The following is a 24,929-nucleotide window of genomic DNA, read 5'->3' on the forward strand; positions in this document are numbered from 1 at the left end:
AGTGTCCAGCAGGGGCTCCGTATGTGCCGCGGGGTGTCCGTGATAGGTTAATTCGTTGGGCCCATACTCTACCCTCCTCGGGTCATCCTGGCATCGAGAGGACAGTGCGGAGTCTTAGGGGGAGGTACTGGTGGCCCACATTGGCAAAGGACGTGAGATTTTATGTCTCCTCCTGCTCAGTATGCGCTCAGAGCAAGGCTCCCCGACACCTGCCTAGAGGGAAGTTACAGCCCCTCCCGTTCCGCAATGGCCGTGGTCACACTTGTCGGTGGATTTCCTCACGGACCTCACTACGATCCTTGTCGTTGTGGATCGGTTTTCTAAGTCCTGCCGTCTCATCCCGTTGCCCGGTCTCCCTACGGCCCTGCAGACTGCGGAGGCTCTGTTTACCCATGTCTTCCGGCACTACGGGGTGCCTGAGAACATCGTTTCTGATCGGGGTCCCCAGTTCACATCCAGAATTTGGAGGGCGTTTATGGAGAGGCTGGGGGTCTCAGTCAGCCTGAACTCGGGTTTCCACCCCAAGAGTAATGTGCAGGTGGAGCGAGTAAACCCGGATGTAGGTAGGTTTCTACGGTCGTATTGCCTCAACCGGCCTGGTGAGGGGACGAGGTATGTTCCATGGGCAGAGCTCGCTCAGAACTCCCTTCGCCACTCCTCGACTAACATGTCTCCCTTCCAGTGTGTGTTGGGCTACCAGCCAGTCCTGGCCCCATGGCATCAGAGCCAGACCCAAGCCCCTGCGGTAGAGGAATGGGTGCAGCGCTCAAGGGACACCTGGAGAGCCGTTCAGGAATCGTTGAGACTGGCTGGTGGACGACAAAAGAAGAGCGCTATTCATCCGTGACACTTAGGTTGGAGTCATTAAAATTGGTTTTTTAACCACTCCACAAATTTCTTGTTAACAAACTATAGCTTTGGCAAAATGACACAAGTCATTTTTCCAACAATTGTTTACAGACAGATTATTTCCCTTATAATTCACTGTGTCACAATTCCAGTGGGTCAGAAGTATACATACACTAAGTTGACCGTGCCTTTAAACAGCTTGGAAAATTCCAGAAAATGATGTCATGGCTTTAGAAGCTTCTGGTAGGCTAATTGACGTGATTTGAGTCAATTGGAGGTGTACCTGTGGACAGTGTTGCCAATTTATCAACTTCGTCGCTATATTTAGCGAGTATTCAGACCCCTCTAGCAACACATTTTCAAAAAAGTGACTAACGACAAATCTAGTGACTTTTGCTGGTGTTATTGGAGACTTTTGGAGACTCTGACGTGAAAGCAGGTATCGTTCTTACTCTTCCCAACGAGCAGCAGGTGCTGCCATGGGCCCCACCCAGTCCCAAAGCACTCACAGGTTGCCCAGTCCTCTCGCTGCAGTCAGAGCAGGAGATGTTCACCTCTCCACGTCCAGACTGCAAATGAACCGCCCCTGGCTAATTCCGCCCTGGCTTACATTTTTTTTAAACAATTTACCTGAATTAGGGCCAGACTAGTTACCATAATTTTCTCAAATTGCCATTGACAGTTTTTTCTATTTTCTCTTTTTGGTCCATTTAGATTGCTCATCTAGATTTGTATACAATCTTTTTTTTAATGTTATGGTTAAAAAATGTAATGTTTTACTGTGACTTATTGTAGGCTCCTAAGTGGACCATAAGGTTAGAAACCAAACCAAATTAAGAAAACTTAACAAAAAACAAACAAAAATAAATAAATAATAAATCAAATAAAAAACTAAGTAACTCTGCCAGAGTCACCTTTGCCGGTCCCAAGCCAGGATAAATGTCAGGGATACGTAACTAGTGGCATGGAAGTCAAACGCAGGAGAGCAGAACTTGGTAAATAGCCAGAGCCGTTTAATGTTCTTAACTACACATGGCCAATTATGCAAATTAGGCGATGACATCATTTAGCAACTTCTAGCGACTTTTAGGACAGCCAATAGCTACTTTCCTTACTGAGGAGTTGGCAACACTGCCTGTGGGTGTATTTTAAGGCCTACCTTCAAACTCAGTGCCTCTACTTGACATCATGGGAAAATCAAAAGAAATCACCCTAAGACCTCAGAAAAAAAATTGTAGACCTCCACAAGTCTGGTTCATCCTTGGGAACAATTTCAAAATGCCTTGAAGGTACTACGTTCATCTGTACAAACAGATCTGTACGCAAGTATAAACACCATGGGACCACGCAGCCGTCATACCGTTCAGGAAGGAGACGTGTTCTGTCTCCTAGAGATGAATATACTTTGGTGCGATAAGTGTAAAACAATCCCAGAACAACAGCAGGACCTTGTGAAGATGCTGGAGGAAACAGGTACAAAAGTATCTCTATCCACAGTAAAACAAGTCCTATATCGATATTACCTGAAAGGCCGCTCAGCAAGGAAGAAGCCTCTGCTTCAAAACCTCCATAAAAAAAGCCAGAACACGGTTTGCAACTGCATATTGGGAGAAAAAAACATACTTTTTGGAGACATGTCCTCTGATCTGATGAAACAAAAATAGAACTGTTTGGCAATAATGACTAAATATTGAAGCAACATCTCAAGACATCAGTCAGGAACTTAAAGCTTGGTCACAAATGGGTCTTTCAAATGAACAATGACCCCAAGCATACTTCCAAAGGGGTGGCAAAATGTATTAAGGACAACGAAGTCAAGGTATTGGAGTGGCCATCACAAAGCCATGACCTCAATCCCATAGAACATTTGTGAAAAAGTGGAAACTGAAAAAGTGTGTGCGAGCAAGGAGGCCTACAAACCTGACTCAGTTACACCAGCTCTGTCAGGAGGAATGGGCCAAAATTCAACCAACTTATTGTGGGAAGCTTGTGGAAGGCAATGCTACCGAAATAATTAAAACTGGGAATGTGATGAAAGAAATAATAGCTGAAATAAATCATTCTCTCTACTATTATTCTGACATTTCACATTCTTAAAATAAAGTGGTGATCCTAACTGACCTAAGACAGGGAATTTTTACTAGGATTAAATGTCTGGAAATGTGAAAAACTGAGTTTAAATGTATTTGGCTAAGGTGTATGTAAACTTCCGATTTCATACTGTATATACAATTTATAGAATAGCTATGTATTTATACTATGATCCTCCCATTCTGTCGAATGCCCACCACCTTTATTTGTCATGTCTACTGAAATATTTAACTGTTTAACTGGTTCTTCAGTGATAAACGGAACAGATAAGGTTAACTAAAGACCAACAAAATGCACCTTATCACATGGAATGTCCATGGGTTCCATGATGGGAAAAAAAGCATATGGTTCTTGAACACATAAATAGATTGTCAACATATGTTTTTTGTTGTTGTTGTTGCAAGAGTTACATTTAAAAAGGAGAAATTTAACATTTAAAGAGGAGCTGGGTTGGAGAGGCCTTTGCTGCCACCTACTGTAGAAACAACAGAGATTTAGGCATTCTCATAAATAAGAATACAACATGTACATTTATATCCCAGCATATGGACCAGGAAGGCAATTTTCTAATATTGAATTGTACCTTACATAGTGAAAAATACACTATGATTTCATTGTACATCCCACCAGCGGGGAAATCTGGTGTTTTTAGATATAATTCATTTTAGATAGAATTTACTGAACACAAATATAAATGCAACATGCTACAATTTCAATGAATTACAGTTCATGTAAGGCAATCAGTCAATTCAAATAAATTAATTAGGTCCTATTCTATGGATTTTACATGACTGGGCAGGGGTGCAGCCATGGGTGGGCCTAGGCCACCCATTGCTGCAATGACCCACCCACTTGGGAGCCAGGTCTGCCCACTGGTGAGCCAGGCCCAGCCATTCAGAATGAGTTTTTCCCAACAAAAGGGCTTTATTACAGACAGAAATTCTCCTCAATTTCATCAGTTATCCGGGTGGCTGGTCTCAGACGATGCCGCAGGTGAAGAAGCTGGATGTGGAGGCCCTGGGCTGGCATGGTTACACATGGTCTGTAGTTGTGAGGTTGGTTGGACGTACTGTCAAATTCTCTAAAACAGTTCTGGCAACAGCTCTGGGGGACATTGCTGCTGTCAGCATGCCAAATGCACGCTCCCTCAAAACTTGAGACATCTGTGGCATTGTGTTGTGCGACAAAACTGCACATTTGGTGCAGGAGAATGCAGACATTTTACGTGTCCCCAAATGATTGTGTTATTTGTTTGTTTATTTGCGTTGTTTGTAACTTATTTTTTAACTTATTTTGTACATAATGTTGCCGCTACCATCTCTCATGACCGAAAATACCTTCTGGCATCAGGACTGCGATTACTCACCACGGACTGGCAGAATCCTCTTTTTCCTTTAACAAGTCAAATCCAAATCAAATCAAATTTTATTTGTCACATACAGATGGTTAGCAGATGTTAATGCGAGTGTAGCGAAATGCTTGTGCTTCTAGTTCCGACAATGCAGTAATAACGAACAAGTAATCTAACTAACAATTCCAAAAAAAAAAACACAAAAAAAAGTCTGACAAGCCCGATGCGAACGATATACTGCTTTCTCAGGAACAGGCCCAGATCCTCGTGATTTGCGTGAAGAGGAGGTGGAGAAAAAGAGGCCAGAGGGCAGGCTGCCTTCTGAGAATTCATAGGTGATCGAATAAACCTCCACTTCCTTCCATTCTGCTAGCAAACGTGCAATCTTTGGAGAACAAAGTAGATGACCTATATGGGAGATTGAACTACCAACCGGACATTCAAAACTGTAATGTCTTATGCTTCACAGAGTCGTGGCTGAACGACGACACTATCAACATACAGCTGGCTGGTTATACGCTGTACCGGCAGGATAGAACAGTGGTGTCTGGTAAGACAAGGGGCGGCGGACTATGTATTTTTTTAAATAACAGCTGGTGCACGATATCTAAGGAAGTCTCTAGCAATTGCTCACCTGAGGTAGAGTATCTAATAATAAGCTGTACACCACACTAACTACCTAGAGAGTTTTCATCTGTATTATTCGTAGCTGTTTACATGCCACCACAGTCAGAGGCTGGCACTAAGACAGCATTGAATGAGCTGTATTCAGCCATAAGCAAACAAGAAAACGCTCACCCAGAGGCAGCGCTCCTAGTAGCCGGGACTTTAATGCAGGAAACTTAAATCTGTTTTGACCAAATTTCTATCAGCATGTTAAATGTGCAACAAGAGGTAAAAAAAAACTCTGGACCACCTTTACTCCACACATAGAGACGCATACAAAGCTCTCCCTCGTCCTCCATTTGGCAAATCTGACCATAATTCTATCCTCCTGATTCCTGCTTACAAGCAAAAATTAAAGCAGGAAGCACCAGTAACTAGATGAATAAAAAAGTGGTCAGGTGAAGGACTGTTTTGCTATCACAGACTGGAACATTGTTCTGGGATTCTTCCTATGGCATTGAGGAGTACACCACATCAGTCACTGGCTTTGTCAATAAGTGCATTGAGGACGTCGTCCCCACAGTGACTGTACGTACATACCCCAACCAGAAGCCATAGATTACAGGCAACATCCTCACTAAGCTAAAGGCTAGAGCTGCCGCTTTCAAGGAGCGGGACTCTAACCCGGAAGCTTCTAAGAAATCCAGCTATGCCCTCCGACGAACCATCAAACAGGCAAAGCATCAATACAGGTCTAAATCGAATTGTACTACACCGGCTCAGACGCTCGTCGTATGTGGCAAGGCTTGCAAACCATTTCAGACTACAAAGGGAAGCACAGTCGAGAGCTGCCCAGTGACACGAGCCTACCAGATAAGCTAAACTACTTCTATGCTAGCTTCGAGGCAAATAACACTGAAACATGCATGAGAGCACCAGCTGTTCCGGAAGACTGTGATCATGCTCTCTGTAGCCGATGTGAGTAAGATCTTTAAACAGGTCAACATTCACAAGGCCGCAGGGCCAGACGGATTTCCAGGACGTGTACTGCGAGCTTGCGCTGACCAACTTGCAAGTGTCTTCACTGACATTTTCAACCTCTCCCTGTCCGAGTCTGTAATACCAACATGTTTTAAGCAGACCACCATAGTGCCGCTGCCGAAGAACACTAAGGTAATCTTCCTAAATGACTACCGACCCGTAGCACTCACGTCTGTAACCATGAAGTGCTTTGAAAGGCTGGTCATGGCTCACATCGACACCATTATCCCAGAAATCCTAGACCCATTCCAATTTGCATACCGTCCCAACAGATCTACAGATGATGCAATCTCTATTGCACTCCCCACTGCCCTTTCCCACCTGGACAAAAGGAACATCTATGTGAGAATGCTATTCATTGACTACAGCTCACCGTTCAACACCCTAGTGCCCTCAAAGGTCATCAATAAGCTAAGGACCCTGGGACTAAACTCCTCCCTCCGCAACTGGATCCTGGACTTCCTGGTGGGCCAACCCCCCAGGTGGTAAGGGTGGGTAACAACACATCTTCCACGCTGATCCTCAACACAGGGGCCCTCCTAGAGTGCATGCTCTGTCCTCTCCTGTACTGCCTGTTCACTCATGACTGCACGGCCATGCACGACTCCAACACCATCATTAAGTTTGCCGATGACACAACAGTACAGCCTGATCACCGACATCGCCGAGACAACCTATAGGGAGGAGGTCAGAGACCTGGCCGTGTGGTGCCAGGACAACAACCTCTCCCTCAACGTGATCAAGACAAAGGAACAGGACCGAGCACTCCCCCATTTCTCATCAACGGGGCTGTAGTGGTTCCAAGGTCCTTGGTGTCCACATCACCAACAAACTTACATGGTCCAAGCACACCAAGACAGTGGTGAAGAGGGCACGAAAAAACCTATTGCCCCTCAGGAGACTGAAAATATTTGGCATGGGTCCTCATATCCTTAAAATGTTCTACAGCTGCACCATCGAGAGCATGCACCACTGGTTGCATCACCGCCTGGTATGGCAACTGCTCGGCCTCCGACCGCAAGGCACTACAGAGGGTACATCACTGGGGCAAAGCTTCCTGCCATCCAGGACCTCTATACCAGGCGGTGTCAGAGGAAGGCCCTAAAAAGTGTCAAAGACACCAGCCACCCCAGTCATAGACTGTTCTCTCTGCTACCGTACAGCAAAGTAGAAAATAGTAAACATTTATAAAAACCCTTGAATGAGTAGGTGTGTCTGAACGTTTGACTGATACTGTATATCAAACTGACAATGTCTTAGAAAAAATATATAAACTAATTATGGAAGAATGTTGGAGCATAACTAATTCAATTACAGTTAACTAAAATGTATGCTTAATCCAGTATAAACGAATGTATAGAATGTATTATACAAGAGACAAGTTCTACAGCACAATGGCAGAGTCATGTCTCAAGTGTAAAACTAATAATGATTCAATAATCCATGCTTTCTTGGAACGCTATCAAGTCCGGAAGTTGTGGGCGGAGCTATAAAGTTGGCTGCCAGAAGTATTACAATGTACACTTACTTTTAATCCATCTGTCTGCATATTTCAAAACATGGTCTATGGAGGTGTAGTGAGATATCCAATGGGCTGAATGATTCTCTAATCATCACTCATTTTGAAAAAAAGTATACTAAAAACTTAGTCAATCAATCAGCCATCATTAACACAATGGAAAAATCTAATAATTTATTACTGAAATATTGAAATAGCATGGGCGATCGAGAAAAACAAATTGGTACAATTTACAGTAAGTCCAAGTGGAAAACAATAATGCAGGTACTAGGGGTGGGGGTGTGAGCATGCAGGTCTGGGCAGATGAGATGTAGTCGTTGTTTGTGTGTGTCTGTAAGTTGTTGTTCGTATGTAATATATGTTTTGTTTTTGTGTAAAAATATACACTGCTCAAAAAAATAAAGGGAACACTTAAACAACACAATGTAACTCCAAGTCAATCACACTTCTGTGAAATCAAACTGTCCACTTAGGAAGCAACACTGATTGACAATACATTTCACATGCTGTTGTGCAAATGGAATAGACAACAGGTGGATATATATATATTATATTTAAAAAATCAAGCAGACTCTAAACCTCCCAGCATATAAATCACAATCACACATTTATGACTCCAATTGTTTATATAATATGTTTTTATGATATAACTATTCTAAAGACCTAGTCGTGTAATCGAGCCATGCATGTCTCATATTACAGTTAGTTAGTTAGTCCGTCCCATGAAGTTGAGTACACGGCATGCCACAGGGTTGTGCAATCTCTGCCAGGTCTTTAGAACAATGAGGTCTTTGTTACTGTAGTGAGTGAGACTATTGCACCTCCCAAGGCCACCGGCAGGTATCTGGTGTATCCAGCCTGGTCCCAGATCTGTTTGTGTTGTCTTGCCAATTCCTATGACAATGACCATAAAAGTTAGCAAAACAACACAAACAGATCTGGGACCAGACTATGCTACCTCCACTCTACTCAGGAACAGGTTCAACTCTATTTTTGGGCTGTCATGCAGTTGATTGGACAATTTAGCAACATGATGTGATGACTGCTCCGGGCACACAATTATTGTTTTAAGTTCAAAGTTGGTTTTGGCATTAATCACATAGAACAAACTCATAATGTATATTTAAAATGTAACTGAAGCCAACAAACGAGTTATCTATGTGGCATAAATATTAGTCAGAAACATTTATTGTATTGTCAAAATGGACTACAAAGTGTAAATAGGATAATTTTATTAATAAAGTCGGTCTCGTCCAAAACAGAGTTTTGTAAGTGAGTTATGACTTACTTGAGGGTGGGGTTTTGACTTCGACATGCTCACTTGACAACTAAAACAGGACACACAGCTGCGGTGATAGCTCTCTATCCAATCCTACCGCAGAACATTTATGCTAGCTTGCTACCGATGGCCTGGCTAGCTGTCTAAATCGCCATGACCCCCAACCAACCTCTCCACTCACTGGACCCTTTTGATCACTCGACTAAGCATGCCTCTCCTTAATGTCAATATGTCTTGTCCATTGCTGTTCTGGTTAGTGTTTATTGGCTTATTTCACTGTAGAGCCTCTAGTCCTGCTCACTATACCTTATCCAACCTATTAGTTCCACCACCCACACATGCAATGACATCTCCTGGTTTCAATGATGTTTCTAGAGACAATATCTCTCTCTTCATCACTCAATACCTAGGTTTACCTCCACTGTATTCACATACTACCATACCTTTGTCTGTACATTATACCTTGATGCTATTTTACCGCCCCCAGAAACCTCCTTTTACTCTATGTTCCAGACGTTCTAGACGACCAATTCTCATAGCTTTTAGCCGTACCCTTATTCTACTCCTCCTATGTTCCTCTGGCGATGTAGAGGTGAATCCAGGCCCTGCAGTGCCTAGCTCCACTCCTATTCCCCAGGCGCTCTCTTTTGACGACTTCTGTAACCGTAATAGCCTTGGTTTCATGCATGTTAACATTAGAAGCCTCCTCCCTAAGTTTGTTCTATTCACTGCTTTAGCACACTCTGCCAACCCGGATGTTCTAGCTGTGTCTGAATCCTGGCTTAGGAAGACCACCAAAAATTCAGAAATTTTAATTCCAAACTACAACATTTTCAGACAAGATAGAACTGCCAAAGGGGGCGGTGTTGCAATCTACTGCAAAGATAGCCTGCAGAGTTCTGTCCTACTATTCAGGTCTGTACCCAAACAATTTGAACTTCTACTTTTAAAAATCCACCTCTCTAAAAACAAGTCTCTCACCGTTGCCGCCTGCTATAGACCACCCTCTGCCCCCAGCTGTGCTCTGGACACCTTATGTGAACTGATTGCCCCCCATCTATCTTCAGAGTTCGTGCTGCTAGGCGACCTAAACTGGAACATGCTTAACACCCCAGCCATCCTACAATCTAAACTTGATGCCCTCAATCTCACACAAATTACCAATGAACCTACCAGGTACCTCCCCAAAGCCTTAAACACAGGCACCCTCATAGATATCATCCTAACCAACTTCCCCTCTAAATACACCTCTGCTGTCTTCAACCAAGATCTCAGCGATCACTGCCTCATTGCCTGTATCTGTAATGGGACAGCGGTCAAACGACCTCCACTCATCACTGTAAAACGCTCCCTGAAACACTTCTGCGAGCAGGCCTTTCTAATCGACCTGGCCGGGGTATCCTGGAAGGATATTGATCTCATCCCATCAGTAGAGGATGCCTGGATATTTTTTTTAAATGCCTTCCTAACCATCTTAAATAAACATGCCCCATTCAAGAAATTTAGAACCAGGAACAGATATAGCCCTTGGTTCTCCCCAGACCTGACTGCCCTTAACCAACACAAAAACATCCTATGGCGTTCTGCATTAGCATCGAACAGCCCCCGTGATATGCAGCTGTTCAGGGAAGCTAGAAACCATTATACACAGGCAGTTAGAAAAGCCAAGGCTAGCTTTTTCAAGCTTAAGTTTGCTTCCTGCAACACTAACTCAAAAACGTTCTGGGACACTGTAAAGTCCATGGAGAATAAGAACACCTCCTCCCAGCTGCCCACTGCACTGAAGATAGGAAACACTGTCACCACTGATAAATCCACCATAATTGAGAATTTCAATAAGCATTTTTCTACGGCTGGCCATGCTTTCCACCTGGCCACTCCTACCCCGGTCAACAGCACTGCACCCCCAACAGCAACTCGCCCAAGCCTTCCCCATTTCTCCTTCTCCCAAATCCATTCAGCTGATGTTCTGAAAGAGCTGCAAAATCTGGACCCCTACAAATCAGCCGGGCTAGACAATCTGGACCCTTTCTTTCTAAAATTATCTGCCGAAATTGTTGCCACCCCTATTACTAGCCTGTTCAACCTCTCTTTCGTGTCGTCTGAGATTCCCAAAGATTGGAAAGCAGCTGCGGTCATCCCCCTCTTCAAAGGGGGGACACTCTTGACCCAAACTGCTACAGACCTATATCTATCCTACCGTGCCTTTCTAAGGTCTTCGAAAGCCAAGTCAACAAACAGATTACCGACCATTTCGAATCTCACCATACCTTCTCTGCTATGCAATCTGGTTTCAGAGCTGGTCATGGGTGCACCTCAGCCACGCTCAAGGTCCTAAACGATATCTTAACCGCCATCGATAAGAGACATTACTGTGCAGCCGTATTCATTGATCTGGCCAAGGCTTTCGACTCTGTCAATCACCACATCCTCATCGGCAGACTCGACAGCCTTGGTTTCTCAAATGATTGCCTCGCCTGGTTCACCTACTACTTCTCTGATAGAGTTCAGTGTGTCAAATCGGAGGGTCTGCTGTCCGGACCTCTGGCAGTCTCTATGGGGGTGCCACAGGGTTCAATTCTTGGACCGACTCTCTTCTCTGTATACATCAATGAGGTCGCTCTTGCTGCTGGTGAGTCTCTGATCCACCTCTACGCAGACGACACCATTCTGTATACTTCCGGCCCTTCTTTGGACACTGTGTTAACAACCCTCCAGGCAAGCTTCAATGCCATACAACTCTCCTTCCGTGGCCTCCAATTGCTCTTAAATACAAGTAAAACTAAATGCATGCTCTTCAACCGATCGCTACCTGCACCTACCCGCCTGTCCAACATCACTACTCTGGACGGCTCTGACTTAGAATACGTGGACAACTACAAATACTTAGGTGTCTGGTTAGACGGTAAACTCTCCTTCCAGACCCATATCAAACATCTCCAATCCAAAGTTAAATCTAGAATTGGCTTCCTATTTCGCAACAAAGCATCCTTCACTCATGCTGCCAAACATACCCTTGTAAAACTGACCATCCTACCAATCCTCGACTTTGGCGATGTCATTTACAAAATAGCCTGCAATACCCTACTCAACAAATTGGATGCAGTCTATCACAGTGCAATCCATTTTGTCACCAAAGCCCCATATACTACCCACCATTGCGACCTGTACACTCTCGTTGGCTGGCCCTCGCTTCATACTCGTCGCCAAACCCACTGGCTCCATGTCATCTACAAGACCCTGCTAGGTAAAGTCCCCCCTTATCTCAGCTCGCTGGTCACCATAGCATCTCCCACCTGTAGCACACGCTCCAGCAGGTATATCTCTCTAGTCACCCCCAAAACCAATTCTTTCTTTGGCCGCCTCTCTTCCAGTTCTCTGCTGCCAATGACTGGAATGAACTACAAAAATCTCTGAAACTGGAAACACTTATCTCCCTCACTAGCTTTAAGCACCAACTGTCAGAGCAGCTCACAGATTACTGCACCTGTACATAGCCCACCTATAATTTAGCCCAAACAACTACCTCTTTCCCAACTGTATTTAATTTTAATTCATGTATTTATTTTGCTCCTTTGCACCCCATTATTTTTATTTCTACTTTGCACATTCTTCCATTGCAAAACTACCATTCCAGTGTTTTACTTGCTATGTTGTATTTACTTTTCCACCATGGCCTTTTTTGCCTTTACCTCCCTTCTCACCTCATTTGCTCACATTGTATATAGACTTGTTTATACTGTATTATTGACTGTATGTTTGTTTTACTCCATGTGTAACTCTGTGTCGTTGTATCTGTCGAACTGCTTTGCTTTATCTTGGCCAGGTCGCAATTGTAAATGAGAACTTGTTCTCAACTTGCCTACCTGGTTAAATAAAGGTAAAATAAATCAATGAAATAAATAAAAGAACACAGACAGTGAGACAGATCTTGCAATCAGAGCAGCGGATCTGACTGTTTTTGTAAGACAACACATCGCACATTTTATAACATGAGAAATACTCCTCCGAACACCTTAGCTAGATGTCAAATTTCACGACTAAAACCTCCTCCGCAAAAACGTCAACTCAAGAAATCTGTTTTTAATTTCATCTTAGATTCATTCTGACTATTTTGGGGAAGTAATTCTGGCTTTGTTCCTATGGTGTCTCATGGGGGACAAACATCCGTAACTTCCACATTGAACCACACCCCAAGACTGAAATCTTGTTTTTCTTAATGAGCAACAGAGAAACACATTCAGAATCATTGTGTTCAGCTGCTTTTTAAGAATAGGGTTGAGAATGTAGGGACAGACATGGATGAGAGGTTGTCACACTGCTGACATAAAAGCTGATAGTGCCCTGAAAGGCCTGTAAACTGCAGACGGCCACTCAGTGTGGTTTATAGACTCATTTTAGAAGAGATGTGGATCATAAAACATGGTGTGCTTGTATGAAACAGAAATGGGATGTCTATGGAATTCAACGCAAAGATCACAGACTTGACTTCTATATAAAGACAAACAGCTCGTTCACAGAGAGCTTGCAAAAATATTCTAGTTCGCATTTTGCTCATGAACAAAATTCCATAATTTTAATTGAATGTCACCACAACCAGTTCTATGTTTTCCTGAAAGAGAGCAAAACATTCACACTAAAGAATTTGTCTTGGTAACAAATGGTAACATTTTATATTAATGTCCCTTAAAAATACATTTCATAGTTGCAACATGCTGAAAATTGTCTCATGGTGTCCTGATCATCTCTCTTAAAGATGCAGTAATGTAACTTTTTCGGCAACCTGACCAAATTCACATAGAAATTTGAGTTATAGATCTGTCATTTTCATTGAAAGCAAGTTTAAGAAGTTGCAGATCTGCTCTATGTGCGCTATTTGGTTTGGTACACAAGCTTCAAACAGCTGAAAATACAATATTTTTGGTTACGGAAAATTCACAGCGGTTTAGATGTTACAATGATTCTCTGCACTATACTTGCTTGTTTTGTCACATAAACTGAAATTAGGTGAACTATTAGAATTTTAGCAACCAGGGAATGGCGGAACGACTTCTTCATATTGCACCTTTAATAAACCATAAAAAAACAAACTTACCACTGGATTGTGTGGCCAAAGAGCTCTATTTTCATGACGTCTGACCAAAGCACCCGTTCCAATCCAAGTGCCAATGCCGTTTAGCAAACTGCATGCGTTTACATTTGTTGGATGACATGAACATAGAGTTCTTTGTCCATGCACACCAGTAGTGGGTTTGGCATCGAGATGAGAATGCATCAGTAGAAAAGAACCCCATACCTACTGTAAAATATGGTGGTGGATCTTTGATGTTATGGGGATATTTTGCTTTCACTGTTCCTGGGGCCCTTGGCAAGATCAACAGTATCATGAACTTTACCCAGTGCCAAGACATTTTTGCCAAAAACCTGTTTGCCTCTGCCAGGAGGTTGAAACTTGGCCAGAAGTGAATCTTCCAACAAGACAATAACCCAAAGCACACATCGGTATCCACACAGAAATGGTTAATTGGCCACAAAATAAACATTTTGCAATGGACATCTCAGTCTCCGGACTTGAAACCCATTGAAAACCTGTGGTTTGATTTGAAAAGGGTAGTCCGTAAGCACAGACCAATGGATATCAATGGAACTGGAAACATTGTAAATGGAGGAATGGTCTAAGATCCATCCCAATGTGTTCTCCAATCTCATAAAACGTTATAGAAAAAGGTGCAGTGCTGTTATCCTAGGAGAGGGTGCACAAAGTATTACAAACTGGGGTGGCAATCATTTTGTCACCTATCTTTTTTTGAGAAAATGAAAGATTAATTGTTTAACAAAATCTTGTAATATTTGTAATATTATAAAAGAATATACATATGTATATCTGTTTTTGCATACAATATAGCTCAGTACATCTGGGAAAGCATTGTGGTAAAACAGTAGACAACTTGTTCTGTGGGTAAATAATGGCTTGGATGGATTCAATGTTTTGTTTTGTTACAGTTCCGAGGAAAAGAGAAGTCTCTGAATCGACAAGTTGTTGTTTTAGCCTCAGGAAAACAATGTGAAGATTTCAGAGCATGTTTGTAGAGTTCCCTGAATGACTCCAGTCCTCCACAAAACTCCAATCACTCTTTTAATCAAGCGAGACCTTCACACCGCTACACATACTGCACATTCCTTAACTCTTACTGTTATTGTATGAGGACTAGATACTCCTGTAAGAGAAAAGGTTCAGTAAGCCAGACTTACATTATGAGTAACCTTTCCTTGAGACCTGAAGAGTTGTTTTAGGTCCCCGAAGCTAATGCCTAGGCTTTAGATCAGACCGCTAGCACAGTCTTGTGTCTATCCTTCTCTCCCAGGTCAGAGTTTATTGTGGTAGCCGGTCACTATCCTGTGTGGTCCATCGATCCCAATGGCCCCACAATGTGCCTTGTAAACAGACTACGACCACTGCTGAATAAGTATGATGTCACAGTCTACCTGAGTAGTCATGACCACAGTATACAGGTGGGTACGTTGTTTGGATAATTATCATGACCAAACATGTACATTAAATAGCAGTTTGAGGTGAAATAACCAAATGTTTTATGATCGCTATATTAACTTAAACTTGATGTTAACTAACTCTCCACACTCTCACCAGTTTCTCAGAGAGGATGATGGGAGTTCCTGTTTGGTCAGCAGGAGTGGGACCTTTGCAGAAATGTCCACTTATAACATCAACACCCAAGTGAAAAAAAGTATATTATAATATGTTACAAGTATACTTAAATATACAAAAAGTCTCAAAAGTAATAACATACTTCAAGGATGAGATGTATTTTTCCAGTGTATCTGAAGTACAGTATAAATATGATATCATTACACTTCAACACAATTATTAAGTGTACTTTATATTCATTGTTTTTTTCAGTATTTTTCATTAAACTAAATCAAATCAAATCAAATCAAATGTATTTATATAGCCCTTCATACATCAGCTGATATCTCAAAGTGCTGTACAGAAACCCAGCCTAAAACCCCAAACAGCAAGCAATGCAGGTGTAGAAGCACGGTGGCTAGGAAAAACTCCCTAGAAAGGTGAAAACCTAGGAAGAAACCTAGAGAGGAACCAGGCTATGTGGGGTGGCCAGTCCTCTTCTGGCTGTGCTGGGTGGAGATTATAACAGAACATGGCCAAGATGTTCAAATGTTCATAAATGACCAGCATGGTCGTATAATAATAAGGCAGAACAGTTGAAACTGGAGCAGCAGCACGGTCAGGTGGACTGGGGACAGCAAGGAGTCATCATGTCAGGTAGTCCTGGGGCATGGTCCTAGGGCTCAGGTCCTCCGAGAGAGAGAAAGAAAGAGAGAATTAGAGAGAGCATATGTGGGGTGGCCAGTCCTCTTCTGGCTGTGCCGGGTGGAGATTATAACAGAACACGGCCAAGATGTTCAAATGTTCATAAATGACCAGCATGGTCGAATAATAATAAGGCAGAACAGTTGAAACTGGAGCAGCAGCACGGCCAGGTGGACTGGGGACAGCAAGGAGTCATCATGTCAGGTAGTCCTGGGTCATGGTCCTAGGGCTCAGGTCCTCCGAGAGAGAGAGAGAGAAAGAGAGAATTAGAGAACGCACACTTAGATTCACACAGGACACCGAATAGGACAGGAGAGGTACTCCAGATGTAACTTAACTGACCCTAGCCCCCCGACACATTAACTACTGCAGCATAAATACTGGAGGCTGAGACAGGAGGGGTCAGGAGACACTGTGGCCCCATCCGAGGACACCCCCAGACAGGGCCAAACAGGAAGGATATAACCCCACCCACTTAACCCCATAAACTATAAATATGCTATCACAACACTTCAAAGCACTTATTAAATGTGTACTTTATATTAATATTTTTTTCAGTCTTAAAGTATAGTATAAATATAAATATAATGACTAATTATTAATTATTAATATAACCTACCTTCAATACAGGTATTAAAAGCGTACTTTAAAAATGTCAGTGTAAGTATACTATATGTTCATTATCATTACATTTAAACACACGCATTAAAACTGTACTTCAATTTCAAACTCTTTAATTGTACATTAGTATATTCATTCAAAATACATAATTTACACTTGTAAATTGCAGCTCTAGCCACAACTGCTTTGTAAATAGCATGTTAACATTGGTTGAGAAGATGACTTGGTCAATCAAGGTAACCTCTACATGGCTATTTACAATAGCTGATGTAGTTAATTAGTAGAAGTGTATTTGTAAAAGCTTAGTTGAAACACATTATAAATACACTTCTTTTGTAAAGAAAATACAGGAATTCTAATTCATATACCATTTTAGTATAATTATAATTTATGAGAAATATACATAAAATGTACTTAAGGTGAATTCAAAGTATATTTGTTTTGCTCTTTATCTAATATACTTAAGTACAATTTAATATACTTAAGTCCCAATTTAGATACTTTTAAGTGTATTTAATATACTTAAATGCTAATAAAATAAAATGTGAATATACTTCAAATATTTTAGTAAAGTATGATTTAAGTATTTTAAAATATAATTTGTTTCCGCTTGGTGTAGATTTGGCCTTGTGTTGAAGATTATTATCATGCTGAAAGGTACATTCCTCTTAAAGCGTTTCAAATTGAAGTACAGATTTAATGAGTGTGTTTAAGTTTAAAGATAGTGAACATATAGTATACATAGACTGAAAAACAATGAATTTATAGTACACTTTAATAAGTGTATTGAAGTGTGAGGATAGCATATTATAGTATACTAAAACACTGAATAAACAATGAACATAAAAGTACACTTGTAATAAGTGTGTTGAAGTGTAATGATATTATATTTATAGTATTCTCCAGATATATTATTTGATTTATTTGTATATTTAAGTATACTTTGGAATATTTGGAATGCATTAAAATAAATGCAGGCATCACGAGATAGTCAACAATGAACTACTGCAGGCCTAATATGCTGACTGTTACTATACTGTATCTTTAATCCATTTACAAAACTGAAAACATCTCCTCATTCCATTTCCATGGATCTTTTAACCTTTGTGTTTTTAAAGTATTTGCCTTGGACTCCCCCAAAAAATGTGTGCATAAGGTTTTCACAGAATTGTAATTGTATAATGTTTTTGAAAGTTTTAATTATATGTTGTTGTTTTTTTCATTTCAAAAAAATGAATGTGTGACACTAATGTCAGTTGAATGACCTGTAGGTGCTGCTAGTTAGACCCTTTTTGCAGGAACTACATAAGACTGATGTCTGCTGTGATAACACTCAATTTGCGTAACCTTCCCCCACTCTTCAACAGTGTCTCAAATCAAAGAAAAACACATTACCACAAATGAATGACAAGACTTTATTATGAACATGACATCACAATCAAACAGAGTACCATATTAGTACCACACTCCACAGTTGTGTTTCATTCTGCTTTGATTATTTTATATCATGTTCTGTCTTCTAACTGTTTGTTATTCATATATTAAAGATGTCCAGACAATACTCACGCAAAACAATTTAGTTTAAACATATAACCTATCTACGGAGCCCTCAAACCTTTAAAGCATCAATATATTTTCTATATGGCCCGTGGCAAAATGTGTAGAATTGTAGGAAATTAACCTAAGGCTTCTCTCCATCGTCTCCACTAAAATGTTTTGCCGCGAGGTTGGAGCCCCCCCACAACCGAATCTCGCTTAGGGCCCCCAAAGCGGCTGGGATGAACCCAACGATCACTCCGATCCCATACTCTGGAGAAGAAACAGGGTTGTCGACCATTATTGGGCTGGACAATGATTCACACGCACACACAAGCACGCACACAAGCACACACACACACACACACACACACACACACACACACACACACACACACACACACACACACACACACACACACACACACACACACACACACACACACACACACACACACAGGGACTTCTCCAGTGTTGCATTTCACATTCAGTCTAAACATTAGTAATTTATTTGCTAATTTTATCCTTCGCATTCCCATCCCGATTGGCCCACTAGGAGATATGATCAGCACCTCTAACCCTCTTCTCATCATTCCTCACAGCGAGTAAGATGCACATGAATGATTCTACATTTGTAATACTAGGACTTGGCATTAGCTAAGTGGCTAAGGATTCAATATCCTCAGTACCACAGATGCATATCTGAACTCCCTTAAATAGATAATGGCCAACATGAATTATCGAGTTACAGAATATATTAAAACAGGGCCAGATTTCCTTAATGAACACAACTTGTCAAAAAGATAATGGCTGACCCATGAGCCAGAAATGTATACTGGGAAATAAAAGACACCAAGCCTGCTACAGTACACCTCAGAAGTACTATTTATCCCGATAATATATATGTATACCACTTAGCAGATGCTTTAATCCAAAGCCACTTGCAGTACAGAGACAATGAGAGCATACATTTTTAGTATGTGTATGTGATCCCTGTGGGACTTGAACCCACAACCTTGGCATTATTAGTATCCTTACCTTCAAAGACGGACTTATCGTCGCCCGGTGAGCACTGTCTTTGACTGAGCTCTCCCAGCTGATTGTCTGTGCTGCGGGAGGGGATGTAGGCCTGGACGTTGAAGCAGTAACTCACCCCAGGATCTATATCCTCCTCTTCTAGCTCTATCTCACTGCTTGCAGAGATCTTTGTTTTCTAGAGGGAGAATTACATAAAGAAGGCATGTCTTCTGATATATTTAATTTTGTATATTTTGTTCATTACTGTTTTACTATCATAAAAATATCAAATATGCATAACACACACAGAGAGATTTCCCATGCAATATAATCAGAAGTAAGCTTGCTAATCATCCACTTAGTGCATTTAATTTACACTGAACAAAAATATAAACACAACATGCAACAATTTCAAAGGTTTTATTGAGTTACAGTTCATTTAAGGAAATCAGTCAATTGAAATCAATTCAGTAGGCCCTAATCTATGGATCTTACATGACTGGAAATACAGATATGATCTGTTGGTCACAGATACTTAAAGAAAGGTAGGGGCGTGGATCAGAAAACCAGTCCGTATCTGGTGTGACCACCATTTGCCTCATGCAGCGCGACACATCTCTTTCGCATAGAGTTGATCAGGCTGTTGATTGTGGCCTGTTGTCCCACTTCTCTTCAATGTCTGTGCGAAGTTGGAGGATATTGACGGGAACTTGAACATGCTGTCGTACACGTCAATCCAGAGCATCCCAAACATGCTCAATGGGTGACATGGCTGGTGAGAATGCAGGGCATGGAAGAACTGGGACATTTTCAGCTTCCAGGAATTGTGTACAGCTCCTTGCAACATAGGGCCATGCAATATCATCCTGAAACGTGAGGGGATGGCGGTGGATGAATGGCACGACAATGGGCCTCAGGATTTAGTCACGGTATCTCTGTGCATTCAAATTGCCATCAATAAAATGCAATTGTGTTTGTTGTCCGTAGCTTATGCCTGCCCATACCATAACTCCACCGCCACCATGGGGCACTCTGTTCACAATGTTGATATCAGCAAACCACTCGTCCACACGACGCCATACACGGTGTCTGCTATCTGCCCAGGACAGTTGAAACCGGGATTAATCTGTGAAGAGCACACTTTTCCAGCATGCCAGTAGCCATCGAAGGTGAGCATTTACCCACTGAAGTTGGTTACGATGCCAAACTGCAGTCAGGTCAAGCTCTGGTGAGGACAACGAGCACGCAGATGAGCTTCCTTGAGACACTTTTTGACAGTTTGTGCAGAAATTCTTTGGTTGTTCAAACCCACAGTTTCATCAGCATTCCGGGTGGCTCGTCTCAGACCATCCCACAGGTGAAAAAGCCGGATGTGGAGATCCTGGACTGGTGTGGTTACACGTGGTGTGCGGTTGTGAGGCCGGTTGGACGTACCGACAAATTCTCTAAAACAGCTCTGGCAACAGCTCTGGTGGACATTCCTGCAGTCAGCATGCCAACTAAATGCACACAAAAACTTGAGGCATCTGTGGCATTGTGTTGTGTGACAAAACTGCACATTTTAGAGTGGCCTTTCATTGTTCCCAGCACAATGTGCACAAGTGTAATGATCATGCTGTTTAATCAGCTTCTTGATATGCCACTCCTTTCAGGTGGATGGGTTATCTTGGCAAAGGAGAATGCTCACTATCAAGGATGTAAAGAAATGTGCGCAAAAAAATTGAGAGAAATAAGCTTTTTTGCATATGGAAAATTTCTGAGATCTTTTATTTCAGCTCATCAAACATGGGACCAACACTTTACATGTTGCGTTTATCTTTTTGTTCATCATAATTATATTCCTTAGCTTGAGCCTTTAAGGAGCATACATCATTGATGAACGTCTGTCTCATTTGGTTCGACCCCAGGCCCTAGAGTACTTTTAGGAAATTTAAATATCTAGTGTAGGGCTGCCATTTTTATTACCCTCCCCTTTAAGCTTACCTTGCCCGTGCTTGTTGCTTTTCCAAAGGTGACTTTGTACTGCAGTTCATCAGCGAAGACATCCCGGATGGTTCTCCGTTGGTTCTGCTCATTGAACAGGGCTATGGGAGGGTCTTCTACATGCAGGGTGATCTTCCTCTTGTCTTTGCTCACCTCGATCTTGAACTCAGGTCTGCCTATAAGCGCTGGAAGGGAAATACCATGAGAGGTTGACAAGCTGCTTGTCACACCTGGCGCACACTCTTCTTTCTCCCGGTGATTTATAGAAGAATCAACATTTCTACACTGGCATGCAGAAAATGTGCCCTGATACATGGCTGTTGATTCCTATGGCACCACAGGTGTCAACAGCCATGTATCAGGGCATGCAAAGAATGTGTCATTGTATGGCTGGGTACCTACTGTCTTTGTAAGGGGTGAACCTCTCCGACCTTGTGTGGGGGAACTCTATGAGGTCAGAGTTCACACCAAGTAGGGGTTTTGAGAGGACATCAGCGGAGTATATGGCCTTCAGGTCCACCAGAGAGTTGGACAGGTCACACTCTGTCTCCATAGTCCTGATACAGTGTTGGTTCTTCTTTCTGTTCTGACCGATTCTGAAATAAAGAAGATATTTATGATACAGTCACAACATCGTTCTGATACTGTTAGCGTTCCTCTCTGTTCTGGCCAATACTGAAATAGACATAATAGTAGGTTTCAGACAAAGGATTATCATTATCTTCAAACATGTTTTTTTTGTTCTATTTAGGTCATTCATTGGGTCTGGATTGGAATCTTAGTTCAACAATAAGAAAAGTACCAAATATGAATCTTTGACTTGAATCATAGTATTGAGCTCTTTGCACCACATATCACATACATTGTACTTCATAAAAAAATATTTGTATTTTTTCTATTTTCAGCTACAAACCCCCTTGATCTATTCGATGGTACACAGCAAATTGGCCGGTGTTGATTTTTCAGTAACATTTGTAGTGTTCATTCAGGAGTTAAAGTGGTGTAAAATAACACTCAGTGGTGTAAAAGAACCCCAAGTGTTGGTGTTAATAAACAGAGGTATTGTTTTACAATGTTGACATTAAAACAGTCCCATCAAAACCACACCTGTTATTTTCATATTTCCCAGCATGTTTTTTAGGATTGTTTTTCATATCTGTGTTTTTGCATGTTGCCAACATTGATTGATTGATTGATTAATTAATCTTATGCTACACCAAGATATAGAACACTTTTTAAAAAAACTAATCCAATCAGTTAGTAAGATTTATAGCACCCATTAATGAAATAGTTGTTCCCATTTAAATGGTTTAAGTACTGTTTTTTAAAATTAAGTTTACTAACCATGTCAATTAATTAAGAATGCAGGTTCCTGGTGAATAAAAACATCTAACTTGGATACCTAACTGGCTGGATTGCAACAGGATTTCCATATCACTTTACAAGCCAGCATAATGTGATTTGCAGGCCTGATGAGGCCTTTTAACCAGGAGTTTCCTAACACTACCGTGTTAGAGTAAAAATGGGCCATCAACTAGGCCAATAAGCAAGGCCTTATGATATACAATATGTAATGTATTGTCATAGTTTCATTTTAATGATAACATTCGCCTAGGAACTCACTTGGTGAAAGCCACAGGACTTCAAAAGGAATGAATTCAACAACTAACAAATATAGTCATGGGTATTAACTCTACGATTTAGTCAAAAAGAAAATGAACCCTGGGAAATCTGCAAATTAGGCTTTACACCATCCAGTGTTAAAACAACACCAAAAATGATTTACTGTAACACTAAAGGTTTTAACTTCTTACACTGAGAAAGTGTAACAGCGTCAGCACTAAGCAAAGTGAGTCCAGTTTACTCTGAATCAAGTGTTATGTTTTACACTGTAGGTGTTGCGTATTACTCTACAGTAGAGCTATGCTAAGACTACAATCGAGTTTCTTTGAACAATTCAAGAGTAAAAAGGGAACACGGAAACAGAGTTAAATCTTTACCGCTTTCAAAAGTGTTATTTTAAGACCAGTGGGGATCATATGTTCACCTAAAATTGCGTACATTTGAAACTTTCAAAGTTAAATGTACACGATTGAATTTTTCTGTGTATAAGATGCATGCATTTCTGAAAACCCTTTTAGCATGCGATCAGTGTAGTCTGATCGCATCAGTCCTGACCCTGACTCTTCGGGGTCAGAGACTGAGACTGGGAATAGCTTAGTGCAGACCTCCCATGATAATGTGATTATAGGTAACAACTTTTTAATATTTCATGGAGACGTTTCATTTCATGAATCGTATAAGGCAGTAATGCAGCATTTGGTAATAACTTGATACGTCGACAACTGACCTTTTTTAACCAACCATTCAATAATGATTGAAGTGCCCGATAAACACACTATTCCATGGAATGATTGAAATTGTTCTCTCTTCCTGTAAATGCAAAAACCAGTAATATCAGTATGTAAATGCTTTACTTACACTGAATATTCAACGGTGTATGAATAGTTGGTGGGTTTAGGATCCCACATAAGCAGTGTTTTGAAGTTGATAGACAACCAAGAAACATTCTGTGCCTTGGGATAGTCCCCTACAAAAAGAGCAAGATCAGTTTAACTACATGTAATGTTAGACATTGACAATGAGTGAAACATAATTAGGTACAGTGTGCCTTTTCATGAGAGGGTCACAGGGTGCATTGCCTGTACTGTAAATCAGGCTGGTCCCAAGCAGTCCCAAGAAGTTATCAACAAAAGATATGGATATTATGGCTTTTAAATAATGCAGTAAGCCTATGTGCATAAGTATTTATTTATCCACACTATTTGTCTAGTGTATAGCTTTTAGGATTGTAGGCTATATTTTAATAGCCCATTTGCCTCACCTGAAACACAGTTTGTAAAGATGAGTACAGTACACAATTTCGTTAAAAAAAACATTTTCCTTTCCATTCTTATCATTTTATATTCCAACAGGTAAGTGTAAAAACAGTAATCCGATTGGATTGATCCGTGCACGGTTTCTTTAATCAATATCCGTCCTTAAACAACGAAGACGGATAATAATTTCGACTGCATGAATTGCTTTTTCTGTCGCCCAAAAGATTGAATTAATGAGCAGAGACAGTGTGGGCGTGTAGAGGAGCAGCTGCAAGAGGTTACGTGTTCTATCGGTTTCAAAGTAAAAGCTATGTGACTATCTGACGTTACATGACATTTGCTCCAGCTAGCTAGCTTTCGATAGGTTAGTTACAATAAGGGCCACCAACAAGTAACGTGAGTTAATTAGCTAGCTGCCTTGATGGCAAGACAGGGAGTGAGTGGTTTCGCGCACTATCTGTGTACACACTGGCAGTAAGGTACAGATCGTTCAAAAGACTATCCAGCCCCAGCTAGCACAGCTTAGATAGGCTACCAAGTTTTGACCATTAACCTCTCTCTCACTCTGCCATTAAGTTAGTATTAATTAATTATCAGCAGTAGTCAGTGGCGAAGATTCAGCTGGTGCAGTCACTTCCAGGTCCCTCGGTACAGGTCCAGATCTGCAGAGCCGTGGGCACATTATATAATTTGAATACCACACCACCATGCCTAAGCACTCATTGCTGACACTGGACTATTAAATTTACGAGTAGAAAATAAGCTTGCTTTAACCTATGCTATATGATAAATGATCCAACTAATGG

General features: G+C 41.3%; 1 protein-coding gene across 4 annotated transcripts; it reads right to left on the minus strand.

The window, feature by feature from the left end:
• Window positions 1-16,265: 16,265 nt before the first annotated feature.
• Window positions 16,266-24,405, minus strand: LOC112215538 (tissue factor). Of its 4 annotated transcripts, none has more exons than XM_042299009.1 (6): window positions 24,129-24,405; window positions 23,726-23,834; window positions 21,647-21,840; window positions 21,245-21,429; window positions 19,398-19,457; window positions 16,266-16,324 (listed from the first exon to the last, which is right to left on the minus strand). In XM_042299009.1, the coding sequence occupies exons 1-6, from the start codon at window positions 24,202-24,204 to the stop codon at window positions 16,283-16,285; spliced, it is 666 nt and encodes a 221-aa protein (XP_042154943.1). In that variant the 5' UTR covers window positions 24,205-24,405; the 3' UTR covers window positions 16,266-16,282. The 4 variants fall into 4 exon arrangements, with proteins under 4 accessions (XP_042154943.1, XP_024230400.1, XP_024230401.1 ...); XM_024374632.2 differs by having other exon boundaries at window positions 16,296-16,324; window positions 19,283-19,457; window positions 24,129-24,404; XM_024374633.2 differs by lacking the exon at window positions 16,266-16,324 and adding an exon at window positions 18,110-18,517 and having other exon boundaries at window positions 24,129-24,403.
• Window positions 24,406-24,929: the final 524 nt, after the last annotated feature.

This window comes from Oncorhynchus tshawytscha, linkage group LG16 (genome assembly GCF_018296145.1).
Source record: "Oncorhynchus tshawytscha isolate Ot180627B linkage group LG16, Otsh_v2.0, whole genome shotgun sequence".
NCBI lineage: Eukaryota > Metazoa > Chordata > Actinopteri > Salmoniformes > Salmonidae > Oncorhynchus > Oncorhynchus tshawytscha.